The sequence below is a fragment of the Aedes albopictus genome, chromosome 3 (genome assembly GCF_035046485.1).
Source record: "Aedes albopictus strain Foshan chromosome 3, AalbF5, whole genome shotgun sequence".
NCBI lineage: Eukaryota > Metazoa > Arthropoda > Insecta > Diptera > Culicidae > Aedes > Aedes albopictus.
The window spans coordinates 362,012,493-362,032,207 of NC_085138.1; the positions used below are offsets into that span (position 1 = coordinate 362,012,493).

A 19,715-nucleotide genomic window follows, 5' to 3' on the forward strand; every position below is an offset into this window, starting at 1 on the left:
TCTCAAAATGTACTTGATGAAACTTTTTCAATATTTTTCGTGTTACAGCTTATACCTAAGGTTTTCATATGCAGCTTCGTTTAAGGTTTTATATTCACTACAAAAAATATGAAAAATCTGTATACGTTCAGAGTGTCATTTGGAAATTTGTCATATTTTGATCAATAAAAGTGCCAAGTGTTTTCAACTTTTTCAAACTCTCTTATTGATATATTTTTATACAGGACCTACTAAACTACATATGAAGAGAAGGTCCTATGCATTTTTCGTTCAGTTAATGCACTTTTATTGGTGGAAAACGTTTGGCAGTCGAGCACTTGACACTGAAGAAGTCTGTAAGTCACAGACGAAATAGGCCTATCTGTCCGAAGATAAGCACAGTAGTAGAATTAAAAGGAATTTGCTCGTCCTTTCTAGTTTTTCTTTAAAAGAGTTATTCATTTTTTATTTTCTTTTGCAAAAGTGAAGTATTTTTAAATTAAACTAGAGTCTGAAGATTATATGTGCAAAATATGGTAAATTTTAAAACATCGTCAACTACATACGCACATTTTTCATATTTTTTGTAGTGAATATAAAACCCCAAACATGACAGCCTTAGGTTTAAGATGTAACACAAAAAAAAAATGAAAAAAAATCATCGAGTACATATTGAGATATAATGTTTTAAAACTGTGTACAAAAATCTTATAAGTTTTACTAAAAGTTCTATAACTTTCAGAAAACTTATTCGATCTTGCTTAAAATTTTACTAATGGAGCTTTAATATATGATTCATGATGGGTCAAAATTTCAGCGTTTCTGATTGACGCATAAAAAAGTTATTAACATTTGAATGAAAAATCATTTTGACAAAAAATTTGCTGTACGGACAATTGTTTGATACACTGTAGATTAGTGCTGAGCGTCCCCTTCGTTTTACGGTTTGCCTTCTTCTTCTATAGATTGTTCAGACCATGCAGTTCAAGCCATAGGGCGGGTTTCCTTCTCCCCTACGGTTCCGGTGAACTGCATGGTCTAATAAGATATGGTCGAGCTTTCGGAAAAGAAACAGTTTTCTGTTTAGGAGAATCTCTCCTCTTTGCGTGCTTCATTCTTCGGCCATATAATCGTACTTACTTCAGTGTCACCGACTTTCGGAGTTTCAGCAGGTCGTTGCTGATTTTATTCCGCCCGCTAGCGTAACCGATCAACTCATCGAACTGCTCCAGCTCCAGCCGCCCTCATCCCTCGGGGTGGCGATATCACCAAACTCTCCTGAACGGGTTAATAGTCGCTCCCTCGTTCATTAATTTACTTATTTACAACAAATTCAAGATAAAACTAAATCAACAATCAGTGTTGGTAAACTCACACACAAAGCACACTCATGAACCGCTCCTGCGTGAGCAAACTCGCGCGCGATTCTGAATCGTTTTCTCACGCGCGAGTTTTTCATGCAAAATCTCGCTCTCACGAGTCAAGCGCCGAAATCTCATTTGCTTATAAAACGAATTCATATCAATTTGAACGGCACTCAATGTTGTTTTTTTTTTTTTATTATCTGTATTAACGAGATTTTTAGCCCTAGGCTAGTTCATCTCGGGACCCACGCTTTACTTCCCTTCCGAAGGAAGAAACCACATTTTTTTTGTGAGTTTGTCGGGAGTGGGATTCGATCCCAGGTCCTCGGCGTGATAGTCAAGTGTTCTAACCATCACACCAGGTCCGCTCCAATATTCAATGTTGTTGTACGCTAGATATACTTTTGTTCTATCAAGAAATTTTAAAAACTTCGATGTAAATAATAACAATACCAAGAAATAAAGCAGTGAGTGAAATCATGAGTTAACTCATGCATGATTTTTTCGGCGGCGAGTTTGGCGAGTCAAGAATCGTGCGTGAAACAACTCAACCATGAGATTTGAGAATTTGAGTTTTTACCAACACTGTCAACAATATTTCTCCATAATGCACGGTTCGTGACTGTCAATCTCCAACGTCGCTCTTTCCACCTGATTCGCCCTCCTTGCACACTGCCTTTCAACTCTTCTTGTACCGTCCGAATCTCTTTCGCACACTATCTTTGCAGGGTTGTTGTCGGGCATTCTCATAACATGCTCTGTCCATCGTATCCTTTCAGCTTTTGCCACCTTCCGGATGCTAGGTTCGCCGTAGAGTGCAGCGAGCTCGTGGTTCATCCTTCGCCGTACAACAATGTTCTCCTGCACTCCGCCAAAGATAGTTCTAAACACGCGACGCTCGAACACTTCTAGTGCTTGCATGTCCTCCTCGAGCATAGTCTAAGTCTCGTGCCCGTAGAGAATCATCGGTACTATCAGCGTCTTTGGTGCATGTTGTGCGCGGGTGAATCTTTTTAGCCTGCTGGTTCTTGTGGATTGGCGTCTTCCAGTAGATCGGCGAGCATTCGGATGCTCCAGATGTACACTCAGGCAAATAAACCTAAGATTATCATAAGGTCTACGTTATGAAATGGTCTTTAAACAATTCATAACGGCTAAATTGAATTTCATAAGGTCGGTTTATGACGCAAAATCGACTCACAGTTTGGCTTTTATACACATTGAGCATCACGATATTCTCAAGCGTCGATAGCCGCGTGGGTTGGGCACGAGCTCAGTGATCTCGACGTTCATGGATCGATTCCAGTCTGCATCATTTTACGATTTTTCTGCTCTTTTCATAAGTGTATCTTATGTAATTAGGTCATAATAAGCATGTTTAATTTTCATAAGGTAATTCTTATGGCATCCATAATTTACAGTTATGGCTAAATTTCATAAGGTATTTTGATGAATTTCGGTAGTTTACTTCGCTGAGTGTAGTGGAGAGATCGACATTTCCACGTACCGAACTTCCAATCGTTACTTTTTCGTCTGTCTTTCGTCGGATTTTGTTTGTATTACTCTGTTGCTAACTTTCCGTAGCAATTGTTTTCATGGCTGGTTCGCAGAGCCCCCAACTTTCTGGAAGACCACCGTAGCACAGACAAACAGACGTCTCACTCTACCCACTTCCCATCGTATCACTTTTTAACGGATTATTCAAATATTCCGTAGTTCGCAAATCGCTCGCTAATGGCGCTCGCATCGTTTTGCTCCTGTTTGACGTTTGCTCACTACCGCCATCTACTCAGTGGATTTGCGTACCACAGCATAATTAGCATTGGGCGATTATGTTTGCGTGACGATGATTTTTATCGCATTTTCTTCCAAGTGACACGTCTGTTTGTCTGTGACCGTAGGGTCTTGTACCATTTGGGAAGGTGTACCTATTTTGGGCACTTGCCGCTATAACTAAGTCAATTTCAAACCGATTGATTTGAAATTTTGTGAGTTAGGCACGTACAGTATCTAACTCTGTACAAAAAAAAAATCAGTCGGTTTGAAATTGACTTATTTATAGCGGTAAGTGCCCAAAATAGGTACACCTGCCCAAATGGTACAATACCCTACATAGTTCTAGTGCTGTTGTGAGCCGCTTCTAACCTGGAGAAAAAATACATAGCTTCGAACGAACCTTTGAATTTACTAAAAAGAAATACCGTGACTTCTCTATTCTCATCACTATCTTCTCTCCATCTCCACCATCCAGGTCCTGACGGCCAACATTGCCACCCTGCTGGATCTGTACGGCGTAGAGCGAGGGCTCGATCACTACCGATCGACACCGACGCTGAACTTCGATCACTATCTGTACTATCTGAGCCAGGAGGTGTTCTGTTCGATGTCCAACGAACTCCCGCTGTCGGCGGTGCGCAACTACGAGAGCAAGATCGATGAGGTTCGTTGTGTTCTTTGTATTGCTTCTGGGATTTTCGGTAACATCTATTGTTTTATGCTTGTTTCAGGTGTGCTGGTTGGTTTGTCACAAGGACTTTCAGCTCAAGGATGCCTACTTCACCGAGGAGGTCACCTACCAGTTGTTCCGGATATTTTGCATGATGGCCGATTTGTACAACGATGAGTTGGACGATAATTTATTCACGGTGAAGATCCATCCTTCGGAGGCGCTGATCGTCGTAAAGCAGCTGTTGAACTCACTTGGGTTGGACTACAACAACGAGGAAAAGTACGACTATTTGAAAAAATGGGACGATGGGTTGGATTTTGGGGAATTCTTGGCGATTTTGAGATTCAAAGACTTTGACAAGCTGAACGATTACGTGGCGTCGATTTGTGAGGCCATCAGAGACATCTATCAGACGTTGATCATGGATGTGATCAAGAAGGGTTATCTGTTCCGGAGGGGCTATGTGTTGCCTACGTTTCGGGAGTACTTTTTCGTGCTTCAACCTTGTGAGTTGACGTATTATAAGCATCATACGGATCGAGAGGTCTGCGGAACGATAGCACTCGATTCGAAATTCACTGTGAAGCCATTTATACCGTCCTCGGGAAAGACTGAGCGCATTCCGAAGTTTACCCTGATTTCTGGGGATCGCGCGTACGAATTGGGAGCACACGATCACAAAACACGCCTCCAGTGGATATCGGCACTACAGTTGGCCATCACGTATTCAACCGGGCGGGAAGGTTTCCAACGAGATACGGTTAACCGGAGAAAGCAGCAACGGGAATTGGAACTGAGGAAGCGGCAAGAAGAGGAGCGTCTACGTAGCATTCATCTGAAGCAGCTGGAAGAAACCAATGTTCAGCTGGAGCAGGAGAAGCTGGCTCGTCTAGCGGCGGAATCGCAGGCGCGGCAGTACGAAGCGGTAGCACGAGAAGACTCTCGCAGGGTCGCTGAACTAGAGGATGTCAAGCTGTGTCTAGAGAGGATGCTGGAGGATGAGATTCAGGCCAAACGGGACGAAGAGATTGTGAGAGCACTACAAGCACGTGTGTTAGCCGAGGAGTGGGAGAAACGTGAAGAGTTAGAGCAACTGCAATCCGAGCAGAAGGCCTTGCTGGAACTGGAGCGGCAGAAACGGATTGAGTTCGAACATATGCAGCAGGAAAACGAAAAGCGCTTCAAGGAAGCGGAGCAGAAGTTACGTCAACTGGAGGAAGAACGGAAGAAGCTGGATCGAGAACTTAACATGGCCAGGCAGAAGATACAGCTGTCCGAGGACAACAAGGGTATAGTCGAGGCCAAACTACAGGTAAGTGATTTCGTGGAGCAAGCAACACCGTTGCATTCATAAGAAATTTGTTTTGCAGGCCATTGCCCCGACGTATCGCAAAGCACCGGACTTCATGATTCGCAGGACGCAGTCGTTTGTGGCATCCGATCGGCCGGTGATCGTTGCGGTTCCTCGATAGACTGCTGCTTTGTTTTGCAGTGCCAGTAACCCGATCTTGCTTTAGTCATTCGAGGACAACCACGGAGATGGATCGTTCTTTCTGTTAAAGTTAATTATTAGGTTAGGTTATTTAAGAAATTCAGTATTTTTTATTATCGTTTGGTGCCGCCACTAACTCATTGTGAAGCAATATTTTAAGTGTAACTTTTTTTTATAAAGTATACCTTTTACATTCCATTAACACGTGCACTTTAGTGTATTGTAAAATTTCATCGAGAGTGATAATATTTAGTCAATCCATGAACACCACACAGTCGGAAATTCTTAGGTTATGAAATTATTCGGTATGAAGCATGTTGTCGCGATTTGAACAACGCCAACTAATATTCAATAAGTCGGAAATTTGGCCGATAGGGCCCGAGTTAACGAGATTTTTATCCCGGGGTTGGCTCATGTCGGGACACATGGCTTTACTTCTTTTCCGAAGGCAAAATCCACATTTTTTGAGTTTCTTGGGAGTGGGATTCGATCCCAAGTCCTCAGCGTGATAGTCAAGTGCTCTAACCATCACATCAGATCCGCATGAATCTTCTGCAAAGGCTTTCAGGAGCTCAATGTGAATCAAGTGATGCAACAGTTAGTTGATGGTTTTACCACTAGGTGGTGCTAGTTATCAAACAACATTTTGAACTGCTATATCTCAGAATATAAAGCAGATAGAAACTTGAGATCTTTGGCTAAGCTTTTCAGGAGATCAAGAGCTAATCCGATGATGCACCAATCAGTTAGTGATGTTGCCGCTGGGTTTCGCTAGTTTTCATGTAAAACTTTGAACTGCTGTATCTCAGGATCCAGAGCAGACTGGAAAGTGTTTGGTAAAGTTCTGCAGGATGTCAAGAGAAATTTGTTGATGCGTCAAGCTGCTAGAGAGCGTAAGTTATCAACAAAAAACATTGATCTGCTGTATTTCCGGATTCAAGGCAGATAGAAGAACTAGGTATTCCGCGAAGTTCTTCAGGAGATCAAAAGCAAACTAGCCATGAATTATGTTGGATGATTTTGTCGCTAGGTGGCGTCAATTAACAAGTAAAGTTTTGAACTGATGTACCGTGGGGTGCCCTAATTTCGTGCGCGCCCAAACTTCGTTAACTTCTGACATCTGAGAGCATTATTATCTAATTAACAGCGGAATCATCAAAAGTTTGCTATAACCTCAAAACTACATTTGACCTCAATAAAATTCACAAAAAAAAGAAATAAAAAAATTGATTTATGTCAAAGATTGAAAAATAAATTGCAAATGTATGCAAATAGCAGATGCCGTATTCAGAGATACGAGAAAATCAACACTCACGGAAGTGAACAAGTATTTCGATCTCTAGCAAAAGTAAATATTCCAATTTATGTATGATTATTTCAATTCAATATGTTTTATTATAATACGCAATAAAAATTCTTAAAAATGCTGTTTTCTTATTTTGTTTCAACATTTATGTTGTTGGCGAAATAAGGAACCCAAAATTTGTATGGGGCCCTAATTTCGCGCATTCTTTTTTGTAACTTTGTTTTAGAGGTTCATGTGTACTTGTATCCATCACATGATTCGGTTATTAATAATAGTTCTAATAACTATTTTGATTGGTTTAAAATTAGCTAGGGACTGCTCATAAACTACGTAGAAAGTGAGAAAAAATAAACAAATTTATAAATGTGGGAATACTAAGTAGGCTCAGGATGATTTTATTTATCCAAACATTGGAAGTAGTATGTAGCTTACAGTCGCTAGTTTCATTCATGCAAATTATTGGCGTAAGCCTTATTGCCAGAACACAAATTTGGAAGACGACATTTTACTAGAATTAACCTCGCGAGGAATGTGACTATTAATGACACATAATAGAAAGGTAAACAGCTACAATAACGAAAATGAATTGATTCACATTACTGACCATCAGTAAAGTTAGTGAACATTTGATTCAAATAGCAAACAATCTATTGTTTAATTAGGATGTCAATTAAAGTGCAAAACAATCGTCAAAAATAATAACCCTCATAACTACAGAAGGATTTTTGGAAATCTTAATGTAAACATCCGGGACGAACATGGGAAACAGCAAGTATTCACTCATATTTCGTCACATACATCGATTTTATCTCCACGTTATGGTTTCATTTGTATTGTACGAGTATGCTACCTTTTGAAAATTAACACATTTAGGCGAATTCTACGTCTTTTAGAGTGAGCGAAATTTGGACCCATTTTGAACGAAATTTGGAACCCGTGCACGAAATTTGGCACTTTCAAACAAATCAAAACTAATGCTGTAACTATCTCGTATAATGTGAAGTTGCCTAATTTATATTTTTCTTGGGAGCTAGAGTGCCAGCACTAAATATTATTGAAGAAATTAATCCGATATACTTTTTTGGTAAAATTTCAAACGTTTATCAAACTTTGGGAATTCATAAGTGCACGAAATATGGGCACCTCACGGTATTTCACATTCCAAAGCAGATAAAACGTGGGGTTTTCAGTTTACTTCTTTTTAAGATGAAGAGGAGCAGTCTTGTTGATGCACCAATTAGTTAGCATCTGTTATCCACATGCGAGGTACCTTAAGAACTAGTTTATTTAGAATGATGGATTCTTCTGCATAAATTTTGAGAAAGTCAAATAAGCGTTGCAACAATTTGGTTGATTAACCCTAAAAAGGATACCTGGAGTCCATTGGACCCCAGGCGCCTTTCAGAGCTCGTCTTTGATGGAACACACTCAGTGAGGTGACGAAACTGAGGCCATGAAGGTATCCCTTTTAGGGTTAATTAATTGTTTTGGCGCTAGATAGTGCTAGTTATCAAGTAAAATGTTGAACTGCTGTATCTTAGGATTCAAAGCAGATAGAAAGAAGGTATCTTCTGTAAAATCTAAATAGACGACTCGCTGAAACAGATGCTTCTGTCCCAGAAGATATCAAAAGAATAAATCATGTTTGATAGCTTTATGCCAAAAAACTTCATGCCATTTATGATAGCCCCGCATATCCTTAGGATGTGGACTGACGAATCAACGAGTACAACTGATTCGGCTTGCTTCGCATTTCCATCAACCTGTCGTTCCGAATGGCATTGCTCAAGTTTCCCTCAATGCAAGTCACCGGTCTCCGCTTACCATCCTTGCTGAACCGAACCGACTTCAGCTTCAAATCGATATGAATCACCTTTTCGACCTTCATCGAGCTAGGTCTTTCCGCAAGCAGCGTCTCGTTTGACTCCAACGAACCGCCGTTATTCATATTCACCGTTATCAGATACTCCTTCAGTTGATTCTTCAATCTCTCGTTCTCCTCGAGCAGTTGTTTCTTCTCCTCCTGCAAGCACGCACAGTCGACCCTAGCCTTATTGAATCTCATCCAGAAGTTTTCAAACTTCTTCGCAATCCCAAAGGTATCCTTCTTGAACACTTCGAACTCCGTAGTAGGTTCCTTCAGCTCATCCTCGTCCACCTCGAACATCTGCCGTTTCACGGCACTGTGCACAAACGGAAGCAAGCTCTCGTTTTCCGTCTCGAACTTCTTGCAGAACGTCGCAATCTGCAGAATCGCATTGCCTCGTCTGAGCAAGTTCTGCAAATACTTCAGCGCTCCATGCCCACAAACCGCCAGTTGCTTCAGCTTCTCGTCGTCCATCTTCAGCCCAATCTCCATCTCCTGTTTGATGTTCCGAATGCGCTCCTGCAGCTCCATCTTGGTCTTCTGCAGCTGTTTCACGTTGAACTCGTGTTCGTCTTTGATGGTCACTAGCTTCTGCCGCAGGTTGGAGATCAAATCGCTCAGTCGAGCCACCTCGACGTAGTGGTTCTGGATGTGGCGGGTATCGTTGGCATCCTGGTCCCGCAGCTTACTGTACTCGTTGCGGTACTCTTCAGTGTTGCGTAGATAAGTGTTTAGGACCTTTTGGAACTCTTTCCAGAGCTTTTCCATATGCCGCTCGCGCTCTTTGGTGATCATTTCGAGCTTGAGAATCATCTAGGGAAGAGAAAATGGCTTTATCATATATTATCTTGTGGGAAAGCATCTCTTATTCTAATCCTAGCTTTGTAACACTTGAGGTAATCTCGCAGTTGACCTAGAGAACTATGGATAGTCGAAACAGACATCGACAACATTAAAATATTGAAGTGGACGAAAGTATTTTAGGGTTTTGAAGACGAATTACATAGCAAGTGCAAGCAGTAATGGTGGACCAATATGAAGATGAATTCTAAGCAGGTGCAAACGACTGGTTCAGTTTGTGAATACAGGTTGAGCTCCTCTTACTTTTACAACGGCAAATCTCGGAGACTCGAAGAACGTTTAGATGGAACTCTTGGTTTTTTTCTGATAAATTCCTTAGCAAATTTCATAGAAAGAAATAGTAAAATTCAACTAAATGTTTGATTGGAATGTTGCTAGAAAACTATAGAAATTATTCCTTAGGATTCGAAAACAGTCTAAGTGAAAAGGTCAGTGGCTTATATTTGAAATAGTGACCGGAATTTCAACAAACCTCAAACAAAATCGCACCCGAAGTATGAGCAGATCATTTATTTGAATAATTATTTATTATGCAATCTGCACAATAAGATAGAAAAGGTTACCCTTGTAATATTTGACATGCATCTGTCCCAACCAATTACTTAAAGTATTTAGTTCAATTTGCCTTTCGGAAGTGTCAATCAAACTCCACGATTGCAGCTATAAAAGCACTATCAGCAATCGTAACAGATTCAAGTGAACTTCATCCAGCTACTGAGTACCGCATCTACGGTTTCGATACAGAAGTGGTTCGCTCTTTCAAATAAGCGTCATGGCTGACAAACTTGATTAACCATGGGAAACCATTGGCCAACGCGAAACTCGATCTTCATTACGGCTTTGCTCGTACTGGTTCTCCTGCTCCTGGAAGGTACCTGGGCCCTCAAATGTCGCACCGAGGATGGCCCGACTAGCGATGAAATTCGGAAGGTGATAAGGGTTTGTATGAAGCGGATCACCTCCGAGGCAGAGAATAAGAGCAGCAACGAGTACGATAATAACGATTCGTCCTACTCAGACACGGACAGTGACGAGGATCGCGAATCGAGCACCGAAGGTAACAGCAGAAGGCAGGTCAGTGGAGCTGGAGGTATTCAAATACCGAATACGAGAGGAAGGAATGGAGAAGACATGAACAGGGGAAGGGACTCCAGCAGGAATGGGGACGATCGCAGCAGAGGGGACAACAGAAATCGTCAGGATAATGGAAGACGCCGGGATCGCGATCGGGACTACGACTACGGGCAAATGGGACGAAGGATGGACGATGGACGGAATCAGCAGGGACGGTACAAGCGACAATACTATAACGATGGCTCTCAGGGTGGCTATGGATACAACTACCAACAGAACGATCGCTACAACCGCGATCGCAATCAATTCATGCATCCCAATGGAAACTCTTCGGGCAACGGAACCAACAATACAGAACGTGATCGAGCTTGCATGATGCAGTGTTTCTTCCAGGAAATGAAGATGACCAACAACGAAGGCTTCCCGGACAAACACAAGGTACTGCACGTGGTCACGAAGGACTTGAGGGATTACGAACTACGCGACTTCTACACGGACTCCATCCAGGAATGCTTCCACATGATCAGCATGGACAACAAACTGAAGGATAAGTGCGACTACTCGATGAAGTTCGTCACGTGCCTGGCTGATAGGGGGCAAGCAAACTGCAACGACTGGGAAAACGAAACAATCATGTTCTAGTGATCATCTGAGTTGATTTCACAACGCACCTGCATCGCAATGTCTCTCAAGCACCCTTCACAAAAATGTTCCAATAAAAGCAAAGTTTCTCTGAAAATAAAACTCACCGAATTCTTCAGCTCATCCTTCTTCAGCATATGTTCCTCCTCGGAACGCTTCCGATCGACCCTCGATCGCTCGGCCAACCCATAGAACACGCACTCCAGCTCCTTCTGCAGTCCGAACTTCTTGCTCTTGTAGTTCGCAATCTCCTGGTCGTAGTTTTCGATGATCTCCTTCTTCTCGATTTCGTACAGCCTCGTAAGAAAGGCCAACCGATCGTTGTGGATGTTCATGATCTTCTCGATCTTCTCCATGTGGGCGTGCAGCATGGTCGAGTAGATTTCCTCCGATTCGTCCAGATCGCACAGCAACCGCCGGATGATGCCGTTCTTGTTCTCGATGCACTCGGTGCACATCTTTTCCACCTGTTCGATTTCGTTTTTGAGCTCCTTGCACTTGATGTTGCGCAGGATGCTGCGCCACTCCTGGTTGATCTTGGCCAGGTTGAGCCGAGCGAAAGCATCCTCACGTTTCAGTTTGTTCTGTTGAGCAGAGATAAAAAATAAACAGAAAACATTTGATAGGTTTCTGTGGAAATCCTTCCAAGGATTTAGCAGGAAATCCTTCCAAGGATTTCGCTGGAAATCCTTCCAAGGATTTCGCTGGAAATCCTTCCAAGGAATTCGCTGGAAATCCTTCCAAGGATTTCGCTGGAAATCCTTCCAAGGATTTCGCTGGAAATCCTTCCAAGGATTTCGCTGGAAATCCTTCCAAGGATTTCGCTGGAAATCCTTCCAAGGATTTCGCTGGAAATCCTTCCAAGGATTTCGCTGGAAATCCTTCCAAGGATTTCGCTGGAAATCCTTCCAAGGATTTCGCTGGAAATCCTTCCAAGGATTTCGCTGGAAATCCTTCCAAGGATTTCGCTGGAAATCCTTCCAAGGATTTCGCTGGAAATCCTTCCAAGGATTTCGCTGGAAATCCTTCCAAGGATTTCGCTGGAAATCCTTCCAAGGATTTCGCTGGAAATCCTTCCAAGGATTTCGCTGGAAATCCTTCCAAGGATTTCGCTGGAAATCCTTCCAAGGATTTCGCTGGAAATCCTTCCAAGGATTTCGCTGGAAATCCTTCCAAGGATTTCGCTGGAAATCCTTCCAAGGATTTCGCTGGAAATCCTTCCAAGGATTTCGCTGGAAATCCTTCCAAGGATTTCGCTGGAAATCCTTCCAAGGATTTCGCTGGAAACCCTTCCAAGGATGTCGCTGGAAATTCTTCCAAGGATGTCGCTGGAAATCCTTCCAAGGATTTCGCTGGAAACCCTTCCAAGGATGTCGCTGGAAATTCTTCCAAGGATGTCGCTGGAAATTCTTCCAAGGATTTCGCTGGAAATCTTTCCAAGGATTTCGCAGGAAATCCTTCCAAGGATTTCGCAGGAAATCCTTCCAAGGATTTCGCAGGAAATCCTTCCAAGGATTTCGCAGGAAATCCTTCCAAGGATTTCGCAGGAAATCCTTCCAAGGATTTCGCAGGAAATCCTTCCAAGGATTTCGCAGGAAATCCTTCCAAGGATTTCGCAGGAAATCCTTCCAAGCATTTCGCAGGAAATCCTTCCAAGGATTTCGCAGGAAATCCTTCCAAGGATTTCGCAGGAAATCCTTCCAAGGATTTCGCAGGAAATCCTTCCAAGGATTTCGCAGGAAATCCTTCCAAGGATTTCGCAGGAAATCCTTCCAAGGATTTCGCAGGAAATCCTTCCAAGGATTTCGCAGGAAATCCTTCCAAGGATTTCGCAGGAAATCCTTCCAAGGATTTCGCAGGAAATCCTTCCAAGGATTTCGCAGGAAATCCTTCCAAGGATTTCGCAGGAAATCCTTCCAAGGATTTCGCAGGAAATCCTTCCAAGGATTTCGCAGGAAATCCTTCCAAGGATTTCGCAGGAAATCCTTCCAAGGATTTCGCAGGAAATCCTTCCAAGGATTTCGCAGGAAATCCTTCCAAGGATTTCGCAGGAAATCCTTCCAAGGATTTCGCAGGAAATCCTTCCAAGGATTTCGCAGGAAATCCTTCCAAGGATTTCGCAGGAAATCCTTCCAAGGATTTCGCAGGAAATCCTTCCAAGGATTTCGCAGGAAATCCTTCCAAGGATTTCGCAGGAAATCCTTCCAAGGATTTCGCAGGAAATCCTTCCAAGGATTTCACAGGAAATCCTTCCAAGGATTTCGCAGGAAATCCTTCCAAGGATTTCGCAGGAAATCCTTCCAAGGATTTCGCAGGAAATCCTTCCAAGGATTTCGCAGGAAATCCTTCCAAGGATTTCGCAGGAAATCCTTCCAAGGATTTCGCAGGAAATCCTTCCAAGGATTTCGCAGGAAATCCTTCCAAAGATTTCGCTGGAAATCCTTCCAAAGATTTCGCTGGAAATCTTTCCAAGGATTTCGCAGGAAATCCTTCCAAGGATTTCGCAGGAAATCCTTCCGAGAACTTTGTTGGAAATCCTTCCAAGGATCATTCAAATACTTGATTGTACGATTTCAGATGTTTTTTTTCTTTCTCAAATTTTATGAATGTAATGTCATTAAGAAACGGATGTGTGTCAACCAGGAAATTCCCAACATACCTTCATGAACGTAGCAATCAGTTGCTGCTTCCGTCGTCTAGCTTCCTCCTCCATGTCGGCCCGATGCTGGAGGTACCGTGCCCGTTCCTCTTCGGACATCTTGGCCAGCTTGTTCTTGTTGCCTCCCTTTTTCTTGCCCATATTTGCTCACTAATTGAACTCAACTACTTCCTTGAATAAAACGAACTCTAATCTGATTCCCGTGGAATGCGGTCGAAGACTGAATGAGAGTGAGCAATTCTTCCCTATGTAGGGAAAGGAAAAGTTTGTTTGTGAGTTCTCAACGTGTGTTACTGAGGAAACGGTGGAATCCGCTACCATCGGATAAGGGATCCGAACCACGGAAAGTGCATCGGAGCGCATGGTGGAATCAACATACAAACGCATGGCAACGTCGTCGTTAGGGATTTGCATTACGTCGATGCCGTTCGTTCCTTTTCGATGTAATTAGATTTCAATCGTGAACGGGAAAGTGACAACGCCCCATATGGCGGACACAATCGACGATATCTTTGCCGGTGACTCTCCGGAGGACATCCAGATGGTGAAGAATACGATCGAAAAGATTCGTCTGGAAATTATGTCCCATGGTGAGGAGGAGTACGACTCATACGATCCGGAAAGTCGCCAGAAGATCGAGTTCAACATCCAGATCAATAGGGTCACATTGATTCTGCAGGAAATGTCCGAGACGTTGGAAGTGCTGTTTTGCTTGCCGCTAATCTGTCGTAATAAGGATTTGATGGAGCAACACTTCAACGCTGAGGAGCAGGATGTGCTTCGATTACTGATCAAGTATATGCGATCCAAGGTTCCTGACGAGGGTGGATCAACTCCTACCGTTGCTGAGGTTAGTGGAGTTGAAGACTTTGTTCATTTGGCTGAATATAGTAAATCTGATTTATATTTTCAGCTGTCCTCGTTCTCTCCGATGAAGTTCGTCGAATTGGTTTCAATGTTATCGAACAAAGAACTTCATCAAATCATCATTGGTCAGATCAAGCATGTAAGCATGTATTTTTTCTACGAATTATTTGAATTAACAGCCGAGCCCTTTATAGCTCCCGGGAGTCTACCGGAAATTCTTAGCCAACATTCGAGAGTTCCGAAAGTTTACCATCGCCAAGATGAAGATGACCGCTCAGAAAGAGTTGGCCAAGGAAAAGATCCTGCACCGGATGTGGCAGTCTAACCAGCGTAACATTAAAGAAATTGCTCGAATTGAACAAATTCTTCAGGAAAAGCGAGCTTTATTCCAGGCGGAAATCGAGGAGAAGACGTCGAAAATCGAAAGATACCGGGAAGATATTCGACGACTGGATGAGCAAAGCAAGAACCAAATCAATGAATTCATGTCAGTTTTGAAAATGATAGTCATATTTATTATGCAGATCTCATCAAGTAAGATCTCTTCCAGTGACAAATCCGACCGGAACATGTTTCGTTATTTTGAACAAAGTGACAACCGCTACGAAGAACTTCAGAAGGAAGCCAACCGTTGGACGACGGAGTACGAGACGATCCTGGAGGAAGATCTTCGTTTGGAGAAGGAAAATCGAATGCGAAAGGCAAAGCTGACGCATCAGCTCCAGACGTGGCTCAATAAGTACGACAAGGATGCCGGCGAAAGGACCAAAGAGCTGAAAAGCTTGGCCAGTACCTTGAGAGCAAGGCAGCAGGAGTTCAATGAGTGGAAACAAAACTCATTCGACCCACAGGAGATAGAGTACGGCCACCGACAATCGAAGTTAAGTTACCTCAGAACGCTGATTTTTCTGTTTTAGATACTTCGAAGCGATTGAAGAACGTCGACTGGACGAGCTGCGGGCCCACGAAGAGCGTGTTCATCTATTTATGATGCACCGGGCAGCCAAGGTATTGCAGCGGGCTTGGCGCTCGGTAGCCGAACGGAAGCGTAAAATGCGTGGTCGTCGCGGAGGACGACGTGGAAAGGGCAAAAAGTAAACTTGCTACGAATAATTATCATATTTTTCACAATCGCATCTTACTTCACCTTATTAGTAAGTCTTACAAATGCAACTCAGTATTCATATCCAGCGTGCGCAATCATCTATTTCATCAATCTACTTAACTTAAACAAATATCAATTACAATTCATTAGAATCTTTGGAATAAATTAGCCACTTTCATTTAAATATAAATTTCTAAATAATTCATGCTTGGAAAATTCCCTCAATTTTTGAAATTGGTCAAGCACAACTTTGAGAAACATTCCAAACGAAATATATTTTGAAGAATTCTTTGTTAAGTTTCGAAAATGCTGTCGTGACTTACTGACGACAATACTGCCTATGATCGCATTACTGTCCCATATGAATAGGAAACCCAGCAAAGATGGGACTGATATGCGATCATGGGTAGAATAGTCCTGTCTGTCTGTCTGTCCTGTCTGTCCTGTCTGTCCTGTCTGTCCTGTCTGTCTGTCCTGTCTGTCTGTCCTGTCTGTCTGTCCTGTCTGTCTGTCCTGTCTGTCTGTCCTGTCTGTCTGTCCTGTCTGTCTGTCCTGTCTGTCTGTCCTGTCTGTCTGTCCTGTCTGTCTGTCCTGTCTGTCTGTCCTGTCTGTCTGTCCTGTCTGTCTGTCCTGTCTGTCTGTCCTGTCTGTCTGTCCTGTCTGTCTGTCCTGTCTGTCTGTCCTGGCTGTCTGTCCTGTCTGTCTGTCCTGTCTGTCTGTCCTGTCTGTCTGTCCTGTCTGTCTGTCCTGTCTGTCTGTCCTGTCTGTCTGTTCTGTCTGTCTGTCCTGTCTGTCTGTCCTGTCTGTCTGTCTGTCCTGTCCGCCCAAATTGAAAATTGATTGAAAGCATCCAAGAATAATCGATAATAGAGTTTGTCTCGCTTCTGAAGCACTGGCTAACATTAAAATCGCGTGCCAAAAATTACCCCTTCACCATGCACCAGGTGTTAATTTAAAAACACTTAACGAGGGGTGAAGTTTGACCCATGGCAACATGCTACCCACGCGTTAAATCGATGTCCCTTGTGCTGGTCAAAACGATAGATACCAATCAGTTGAAATCAGTTTGCCACTTCGCGAGGATGGCCGACACGGTTGAGGAAATTTTCGCCAATGATTCCCCGGAGGACATCGAAACGGTGAAGAGCATGATCGAAAAAATCCGTCTGGAGATCATGTCGCACGGGGAGGAGGAACACGACTCGTACGACCCCGAGAGCCTACAGAAGGTCGAGTTCAACATCCAGATCAATAGGGTCACGTTGATTCTGCAGGAAATGTCCGACACGCTGGAAGTGCTGTTCAGCTTGCCGATGATTTGTCGCAACGAAGAGCTGATGGCGAAGCATTTCAATGCGGAAGAGCAGGACGTTCTGCGCTTGCTTTGTAAGTACATGAGATCGAGTGATGATGGCGAAGCATTCGTACCGGAAATTGTTAACGTGAGTATTTTCGGAGATTTTCTGTTGAATACGTTCTGATCATAGAAACGATTGTTTCAGATGGCAGACTTCCAATTTCCTTCAACAAAGTTCATCGAGTTGGTTGAAATGGTATCGAACAAAGATCTTCATAAAGAGATTTCAAGTCATGTGAAGAATGTCAGTATTGTTTGAGAGTCTTCTTAGTTATCAAACGTTTTAAAATGTATTTTAATTTCCTAGCTACCCAAAGTATACAAGAAATTTCTGTCCAACATCCGCGAGTTTCGCAAATTCAACATCACCAAGATGAAGATGACCGCCCAGAAAGATTTAGCCAAGGAGAAGATCCTGCATCGGATGTGGCAGTCGAACGAGCGTAACATCAAGGAAATCGCCAAAATTGAGCGTATTCTGGAGGACAAGAGGGCATCGTTCCAGGTGGAGATCGAGGAAAAGACAGCCATCATCGAGAAGTACCGGGCGGATATTGAACGGCTGGAGGAGCAGAGCAAGAGGCAAATCGATGAGTTTATGTATTGTGTTGCTCGGTAAAGTAGAATCGTTATGTGAGATTGATTTTGCCATTTAATTCCTAGTCAAGAGTCCGATCGGAGCATGTTCCATTACTTCGAGCGAAGTGATCAACGTTACGAGGAGCTTCAGGAAGAAGTCAACCGTAGGACCAAAGAGTACAAGAACACCTTGGAGGCCGATCTTCTGTCGGAAAAGGCAAACCGGACAAAGAAAGCAAAGTTGACGCAGCAGCTCCAGCTGTGGCTCAATAAATACGATAAGGATGCCGGCGAAAGGACCAAGGAATTGAACGCCTTGGGAGATACCTTGCAGGAACGTCAGGAGGAGTTCGACGAATGGAAGCGTACGGTGTTCGATCCCCAGGAGAAGAAGTATGCAATTCTTCGGGCAACTTAGCATATAATTGAATGAATTATCTTTCCAGATACTTCGATGCAATCGAGGAAAGGCGCCTGGATGAGCTGCGGGCCCAGGAGGAGGTCATACACCAGTTCATGATGAAACGGGCCGCAATTGTTCTGCAGCGAGCTTGGCGTTCCGTAGCCGAGCGGAAGCGCAAAATGCGTGGTCGCCGGGGAGGACGGCGTGCCAAGGGCAAAAAGTAAACTTCCTAAATCGTTCCTACATGCAGTAGTGGTGAAACACTTGATTGCTTAAAAATTTTCTCCTCATGGTAGAAAGTTCTATGTTTAAATTTACTATGAAACTGCCTTTTTGCAGGAAGTAAATTGCAACTTTCGGTGTTCCTTTCGAGCGTGGTTTTGAACGCGAATGTGATCTACAAAGGTTTGACTTGGAAATGCTGTGAAGCACATCCCTATATTTATGTATCTGGTACTGCACTGAGTGTTATGTCGCGTATTTTTTTACAAAATATATGAATAAATTTTTTTTAAATAATGTATGTATCTAAACAGGAAACATCGATCAACAATCAACATTGTGACAATTTGCCCTCGATTTATTTAAAATATGCAATCTCGATTCTGTAAAAAAAAAACGATCAATTCTGACTATACATGTCAATGGTTGCTCCTCCGTGATTGATCTGAACTGGTACCAGTTGCACTGAGATCCAACTGAATAAGGGGCTGGGACATTCCACTTATTCTCAATGTGCAATTTTAGCAGCTCATGCATATTTGATCAATACCGGCGCCGGCCAAGTCCTTATAGTCAGCTGGGAAGGGAAAAGAATGTTAGAGTGTACTGGTTGTTGCTACTAGAGACCGAGAGCACTCTGCGTCCCCACAACCCGCACGGACTGGGGTATTTGTTAGACGGAAAGGATGGGAGATCTGGGAGTCACCGTTGGGTCGGTGATGTGATCCATGGATAGGGTTATTTATAGTGTTCGTGATAGATTGTGTGGTGAATAAGGTGAATAAGGTCAAGCGGCACAGCACGCTTTGGTTGCATAACTTATAAGGCGTTATATATACACTGTGCTGTGAGTGGAAATTGGAAGGAAGGGAAACGACTTTTTTCAATTCGTTTCTGGTTCTAGCGATGGCTATGAACATATGAATATACATGAGTTGTATATGTAGAGGAAGAGAGAGCGAGAGAAAGTGGATAGAAAGATACAAAGTAGGATGAAAAGGACGGGCCAGGGATTGAACCCATGACCTTCTGCATACGAATCAGAAGCGGTAGCCACTAGACCACCAAGCCCGTCTTTAAAATATGCAATCTCGATTCTGTAGGCTAGAAACTCCAAAAGTATACCCCTTCTGCGTATTCCTATTTCAATCAGAGACGTCTCTTTTACTTTTTCTGCTCTTTATTGCATGTGGCTGGAAATTCTCTTCTGAATGATTGCTCATTCTTCCTATATTTGCATGTTATCTATCACACCCTTTCCATACATGTCCGCTTTCGGTCTAGTTTTGAAAGCATGCAATACAATATCCTTTTAAACATTCTTGAACCCCTGTCCCCTATTGCACCACACAAAGATGCACCCTTCTTACTTATTTTGGATGCTGCAGCAGTAGTTGCAGCCCAGGTCAATACAAAGATACACGGATAGGCAATGGTATTGGAGTATTTAGGTAGGCATGATTGTCTTTTCCCACTATTTTGTTTTCAA

General features: G+C 43.0%; 5 protein-coding genes across 14 annotated transcripts in view; 4 read left to right on the plus strand and 1 right to left on the minus strand.

Moving 5' to 3' along the window:
- The window catches only part of LOC109416888 (switch-associated protein 70), a 58,021-nt gene extending 52,533 nt beyond the window's left edge, over positions 1-5,488 (plus strand). For 9 of the 10 annotated variants that reach the window (XM_019690984.3, XM_029875032.2, XM_062855419.1 and 6 more), the window contains exons 3-5: positions 3,595-3,783; positions 3,851-5,104; positions 5,148-5,488. In XM_019690984.3, the coding sequence (XP_019546529.2) occupies positions 3,595-3,783; positions 3,851-5,104; positions 5,148-5,264 (1,560 nt within the window). In that variant the 3' untranslated portion in view covers positions 5,265-5,488. The remainder of the gene's footprint in view (positions 1-3,594; positions 3,784-3,850; positions 5,105-5,147) is intronic. The other variant, XM_062855424.1, reaches the window with a different exon arrangement.
- A 2,771-nt stretch (positions 5,489-8,259) lies between these two features.
- On the minus strand, positions 8,260-13,842 carry LOC109428878 (dynein regulatory complex subunit 2). Its single transcript, XM_019704716.3, has 3 exons — positions 13,694-13,842; positions 11,142-11,618; positions 8,260-9,270 (listed from the first exon to the last, which is right to left on the minus strand). Exons 1-3 carry the CDS (start codon positions 13,832-13,834, stop codon positions 8,290-8,292), a joined length of 1,599 nt encoding a protein of 532 aa, XP_019560261.2. The 5' UTR covers positions 13,835-13,842; the 3' UTR covers positions 8,260-8,289.
- LOC109428879 (general odorant-binding protein 71) lies at positions 10,033-11,123 on the plus strand. The gene has a single exon (XM_019704717.3). It carries the CDS (start codon positions 10,114-10,116, stop codon positions 11,032-11,034), a length of 921 nt encoding a protein of 306 aa, XP_019560262.3. The 5' UTR covers positions 10,033-10,113; the 3' UTR covers positions 11,035-11,123.
- Positions 13,843-14,179: 337 nt separating the features above from the next.
- On the plus strand, positions 14,180-15,842 carry LOC109428987 (dynein regulatory complex protein 9). Its single transcript, XM_019704832.3, has 5 exons — positions 14,180-14,543; positions 14,607-14,699; positions 14,755-15,047; positions 15,111-15,419; positions 15,478-15,842. The coding sequence occupies exons 1-5, from the start codon at positions 14,181-14,183 to the stop codon at positions 15,656-15,658; spliced, it is 1,239 nt and encodes a 412-aa protein (XP_019560377.3). The 5' UTR covers position 14,180; the 3' UTR covers positions 15,659-15,842.
- A 763-nt stretch (positions 15,843-16,605) lies between these two features.
- Positions 16,606-19,486, plus strand: LOC109428986 (dynein regulatory complex protein 9). Its single transcript, XM_019704831.3, has 5 exons — positions 16,606-17,107; positions 17,168-17,266; positions 17,330-17,622; positions 17,686-17,994; positions 18,048-19,486. Exons 1-5 carry the CDS (start codon positions 16,652-16,654, stop codon positions 18,226-18,228), a joined length of 1,338 nt encoding a protein of 445 aa, XP_019560376.3. The 5' UTR covers positions 16,606-16,651; the 3' UTR covers positions 18,229-19,486.
- The last annotated feature ends 229 nt before the right edge of the window (positions 19,487-19,715 follow it).

What these genes read in the sequence shown, in the direction of transcription:
- LOC109428879 (XM_019704717.3), top strand. Translation starts at nt 10,114, where the DNA reads ATGGGAAACCATTGGCCAACGCGAAACTCGATCTTCATTACGGCTTTG.
- LOC109428878 (XM_019704716.3), bottom strand. Translation starts at nt 13,834, where the DNA reads ATGGGCAAGAAAAAGGGAGGCAACAAGAACAAGCTGGCCAAGATGTCC. An exon ending in TGATTGCTACGTTCATGAAG is followed by an intron (nt 11,619 to 13,693) that starts GTATGTTGGGAA and finishes TCTGCTCAACAG; the next exon opens with AACAAACTGAAACGTGAGGA. An exon ending in AGGATGAGCTGAAGAATTCG is followed by an intron (nt 9,271 to 11,141) that starts GTGAGTTTTATT and finishes TCTCTTCCCTAG; the next exon opens with ATGATTCTCAAGCTCGAAAT.
- LOC109428987 (XM_019704832.3), top strand. Translation starts at nt 14,181, where the DNA reads ATGGCGGACACAATCGACGATATCTTTGCCGGTGACTCTCCGGAGGAC. An exon ending in AACCAAATCAATGAATTCAT is followed by an intron (nt 15,048 to 15,110) that starts GTCAGTTTTGAA and finishes GATCTCTTCCAG; the next exon opens with TGACAAATCCGACCGGAACA. An exon ending in TTCGACCCACAGGAGATAGA is followed by an intron (nt 15,420 to 15,477) that starts GTACGGCCACCG and finishes TTTCTGTTTTAG; the next exon opens with ATACTTCGAAGCGATTGAAG.
- LOC109428986 (XM_019704831.3), top strand. Translation starts at nt 16,652, where the DNA reads ATGGCAACATGCTACCCACGCGTTAAATCGATGTCCCTTGTGCTGGTC. An exon ending in TTTCAAGTCATGTGAAGAAT is followed by an intron (nt 17,267 to 17,329) that starts GTCAGTATTGTT and finishes TTAATTTCCTAG; the next exon opens with CTACCCAAAGTATACAAGAA. An exon ending in TTCGATCCCCAGGAGAAGAA is followed by an intron (nt 17,995 to 18,047) that starts GTATGCAATTCT and finishes TTATCTTTCCAG; the next exon opens with ATACTTCGATGCAATCGAGG.